The sequence below is a fragment of the Tetrahymena thermophila genome (genome assembly GCF_000189635.1).
Source record: "Tetrahymena thermophila SB210 genomic scaffold scf_8254706, whole genome shotgun sequence".
NCBI classification, from domain to species: domain Eukaryota; phylum Ciliophora; class Oligohymenophorea; order Hymenostomatida; family Tetrahymenidae; genus Tetrahymena; species Tetrahymena thermophila.
In genome coordinates, this window is record NW_002476471.1 from 1 (window position 1) to 4,639 (window position 4,639).

At 23.0% G+C, this 4,639-nt stretch overlaps 4 protein-coding genes across 4 annotated transcripts in view; 2 read left to right on the top strand and 2 right to left on the bottom strand. All coding sequences in view use genetic code 6, as the record gives it.

Moving 5' to 3' along the window:
- Positions 1-121: 121 nt before the first annotated feature.
- Positions 122-932, bottom strand: TTHERM_01583420 (von willebrand factor type A domain protein; the record flags this gene model as incomplete). Its single annotated transcript, XM_001012509.2, has 2 exons — positions 231-932; positions 122-151 (listed from the first exon to the last, which is right to left on the bottom strand). The coding sequence occupies exons 1-2, from the start codon at positions 837-839 to the stop codon at positions 122-124; spliced, it is 639 nt and encodes a 212-aa protein (XP_001012509.1). The 5' UTR covers positions 840-932.
- Positions 933-1,747: 815 nt separating this feature from the next.
- TTHERM_001583429 (transmembrane protein, putative) lies at positions 1,748-2,113 on the top strand (the record flags this gene model as incomplete). Its single annotated transcript, XM_012796702.1, has 1 exon — positions 1,748-2,113. One exon carries the CDS (start codon positions 1,748-1,750, stop codon positions 2,111-2,113), a length of 366 nt encoding a protein of 121 aa, XP_012652156.1.
- Positions 2,114-2,125: 12 nt separating this feature from the next.
- Positions 2,126-2,778, bottom strand: TTHERM_01583440 (hypothetical protein; the record flags this gene model as incomplete). The annotated part of the gene is made up of 2 exons (XM_001012511.2): positions 2,126-2,237; positions 2,516-2,778. The coding sequence occupies 2 exons, from the start codon at positions 2,776-2,778 to the stop codon at positions 2,126-2,128; spliced, it is 375 nt and encodes a 124-aa protein (XP_001012511.2).
- Positions 2,779-4,619: 1,841 nt separating this feature from the next.
- Positions 4,620-4,639, top strand: part of TTHERM_001583442 (hypothetical protein) — a gene marked incomplete at both ends in the record, with an annotated part of 424 nt that continues 404 nt past the window's right edge. Inside the window, one exon of the mRNA XM_012796703.1 lies at positions 4,620-4,639. This exon is cut by the window's right edge and continues 197 nt beyond it. Within this exon, the coding sequence (XP_012652157.1) occupies positions 4,620-4,639 (20 nt within the window).

Genomic DNA, 4,639 nt, shown 5'->3' on the forward strand with positions numbered 1-4,639 from the left:
TTCTTTTGTTTTCTACTTTGTAAGATTTAAAATGCAATTTCTATGCCTCTAATAATATCTGTACCACCATCAGCTTTAATTGACTTTGTAATAGTTTAAAGGGATTTTTTATTTTAATTGTTCACATTTTTTAGCCCACAAAGCTGTTTGGCTTTAGTGTTAAATGTGATTAATGATAATCTATCATTTTCATTGAGCATCTCAAGAAGTTAAAGTATAGTATTTTTAACATTTTCTATTTTTGAGCAGCCACTCATAGATCCAGAGTTATCAATTACGCAAATCAAATCAAGATTTGGTCTACCTTCTAATGGATTTGATTCAACTTCCATATCGTTTGTCTAGTCTAAGGTTTTGACTGAAACCATAACTGGAATAGTCTAATCTTGATTTTTATTGAACTAGAAGTGCTTTTGTAAAGTTTTCACATCTAAAACGAGTCCCTTTTCGAGATTCTACATTTATTTTTTATGGTTTTTTGAGTTTACTACCTTTTAAATTGAATCTTCTATTTACATTTCTGCATATTTTTAGGCTTATAAATTATCATAGAAATTAGGTAGTTGATAAAAAGATGGTTGATATAGTTACTATGGCATTAAAAATGGTAACTATTATTATGGAGACACCTATATAGGCTTTTATAGATTAAGTGTTGGTTATTTTCTTTTTGTGTAAGAGCGTTTAGTGTTATTTGGCTTTTCAGTTTTAGGCTTTGAAATTTGTTTAACTTTCTCAACAGATTAGGTTTATTCTACTGATTAAAAAGATTAATTTTATGAAGGCTGTTAAGGAGGTTAATTATCTTTTTATTGGTTGCTTGTTTGATTGGGTATCATAGAATTAATATTTATTTTGTTAGATTGAATGATCTTTTTTGATTAATTACTTATTTAATTGATTTCCGAGTCTTTTTTTAAATCTTTGCTTTTTTTAATTAAAAATAATTATTGAAATAATCTTTTCTCCCATTATTTTTAAACAAATTTCGCGTCTCCAACAAGTTTATTAATTTCTGATTAATAATATTTAATTGTTAAATTAAACAATCTCACTGCGTCTCCAATAACTTTTCTTAACAAAAATAAGCAATTTAAATATTTTTAAATCAATAATAAACAATACATTTTAAAATATTTATTTTATATATTATTAAGTTTTAAGCTCTTACTTTTTGAACAAACCATCTGTAAATTAGATTGATTAAAAATACTTTTGCGCCTAATAATATAAAACCTTTTTTACGTTTACTATTCATTAAAGTAAATTAAAAATAATTAAAAAAAGTGTCTATTATATGCTGTTTTTTTTCAAAACCTTATCATTTTTTGAATGGCATCTTGCTCTTTATTAATATTATAAATTAATAGTTAATACAAATATAAGAAATTTCCATAAATGGAGTATTTTTAAAGAAGACTGGCCTACCAAAACCTCACCTTAGTTGGGAAGAAGAGCTAAAATAAATTAGCAGCGATAAATAGACTGTAAGCTCTCTAAGAAGGTTTCACTAATTTAACAAGGGGTATTTATATAGACCCTCCTAAAAAAAAGTTAAATATTTTCATTCAATTATGATAGTAAAATTGAATAACCACTCCCCCCAAATTTTTAATAAAAACTTATTGTAATTCAGCTGACATTATGTATTTATCCAGTCAGCTGAATTTCAATACCTGGATTACCAATATAAATATAAAAATAAATCTAACTATCTTTATTTTAAGTTAAATTATCATATTACAAAATGTTATATAATAATACATATTATTTTCAATTTTTTCAAATATTTAATCTTTCTTCATCCTTTTTCGCCATCATTATTTCTCGAAATCTATTTTTAAGAAGACTAATCTTTTAAATTTAAGATACTTGCTTTTTACTTTCAATTATTATGATTTTGTATTTTTGTTTAGACTTTTATAAAAAATTAAAATAAATTACTAAAAAAAATTGGTAAGAATAAATTGTTTTAATTAAAAATTATATTTAAAATTAAAAAATAAAAAAAATAAAAATATAATAAAAAAGAAAAATAAATCATATAAAAAATATAAAAAGCTAATAAATAAATTATTTGAGTTATATTGTTTTAAATTCATTTTTATAATGAAAAATATCACAATCAAAAACAAATAAGCTGTTTTTACTCAAGATTAAGTACCAAATTAGAGAGATTAGTGCAATTTGCTAAAGCAGAACCTAGATCTGATGCACCTACTGCACCAATTAAATTCCTACTTTTTAAATATTGAATTAATTAGTTATTTAGAAGGAAAAAATGAAGAAAAATATGAAATAATAAGAAATAAATTAATAAAAGCAAATGTTGAAAATAAAAAAATGAGCTAAATTAAGAAAGGTAGAAGAAGAAAAAACACAAATACGTAAAATCAAAAAAAAAAGAAAAGTAAATCAAATAAATATTTAATAAACAAATTTTAAGAGTTATATTGTTTTAAATTTATTTTTATAATGAAAAATATCACAATCAAAACAAATAAGCTATTTTTACTCAAGATGAAGTACCAAATTATAGAGATTAGTGCAATTTGCTAAAGCAGAACATAAACCTGATGCACCTTAATCACCAATTTAAGAAGGGCTAAGCGACTCGAGTGGGCGAGTCGGAGGGTCTTAGCAGTGATATCGGGGGTTCGAATCCTATACCGCCCCCTTTATTTCGAAAAATTCCATGTAAAAATGTGAATGTTACCAGCGGTCTCCTTGGTAGGAGGGAAGGGCCAAATCTGATAGGAGGTAAAGAGGAGGCCCCATTCTGAACAGAAGATCTGGAATACAAATGGGAAGCGAGCATAATGCGTAGTCAAATCATGGAAGATTAGTAGAAATGCCATTAGGGTGTAGGTGACCCTTCCCTTCTAGTATATTACCCACAATTATATATAAATAAATTGGTATACGTATAATAATAATGTATAAGAAATTATATATAGGGCCCCTATCCCGAGTGCATGTAACCATGTGCGAGTATGTATGTATGTATGTATGTATGTATGTATCACCAATTTAATTCTAACTTTTTAAATATTTAAGAAAAAATATTTAATTAATTATTTATTTAGAAGGTAATAATGAAGAATTATTTTTTTTAATAGGAAATGAATTTAATAAAAGCAAATGTAGAAAATAAAAAATGAATTAAATTAAGAACGATAAAAGAAAAAAAAACGCAATTGAAATCAAAAGAAAAAGAAAATTAAATCAAATAAAAAACAAATAAACAAATTAGAAAAGTTTTTTAATTTTAAATTCCTTTTTATAATCAAGAATATCAAAATCCAAAGAAATAAGCTGTTTTTACCGAACATAAAGTACCAAATTAGATAGATTAGTGCAATTTGCTAAAGAAGAACCTAAATCTGATGCACCTATTGCACCAATTTAATTATTACTTTTTAAATATTAATTAATTAGTAATTTAGAGTGAAAAAAATGAAGAAAAAATATCAAACAATTAGAAATGATTTAATAAAAACAAATGTTGGTTGAAAACAAAAAAATGAGATAAATTATGAAAACTAAAAGAAAAAAAAACAAAACACAAATACAATAAAAACAAAAAGAAAATAAATAAAATAAATATCTAATAAACAAATTATAAAAGTTATTTTGTTTTAAATTCATTTTTATAATGAATAACATCACAATCCAAAACAAATAAACTGTTTTTACTGAAGGTCAAGATATAATTTTGAGAGATTAATGCAATTTGCTAAACCATTACCCAAACCTGAAGCACCTTTATCACCTATAAAATTTACCCTTTTTAAATATTGAAGAAAAAATAAATAATTAAATAGTTAATTAGAATTAAAAAATGAAAAAAAAATATGAAATAATTAGAAATGAATTGATAAAAGCAAATTTTGAAAATAAAAAAATGAATTAAATTAAGAAAACTAGAAAGAAAAAAACAAAAGCACAATAAAAATAAAAAGTAAATTAAATCAAATGAAAAGCTAATAAACAAATTATAAAATTTAAATTATTGTTAATTTATTTTTATAATGAAAAATATCAAAATCCAAAGAAATAAGTTGTTTTTACCCAAGAAAAAGTACCAAATCAGAAAGATTAGTGCAATTTCTTAAAGCATAACCTAAACTTGATGCACTTTAATCATGAATGAAATTCTTACTTTTTAAATATGGAAGAAAAAAAATTTTATTAATAAGCTATTTAGAAGAAAAAAGATGAAATAATAAGAAACAAATTAATAAAAGCAAATATTGAAAATAGAAAATTAGTTAAATTGAGAATGATAGAAAAAAAGCGAACACAAGTAAAATCAAATAAAAAGCTAATAAATAAGAGTTATATTGTTTTAAATTCATTTTTATATTGAAAAATATCACAAACAAAAACAAATAAGTTGTTTTTACCTAAGAAAAAGTTCTAAACTATAGAGATTAGTGCAATTTCCTAAAGCAGAAGCTAAACTCGATACACCTTAATCATCAATTTCTTAGCAACTTTTTAAATATTGAACAAAAAATATTATTTGATAAATTAATTAGTTATTTAGAAGGAAAAAATGAAGAAAAATATGAAATAATAAAATATGAATTAATAAAAGCAAATTTTTAAAAATAAAAATGGAAGTAAATTAAGAAAG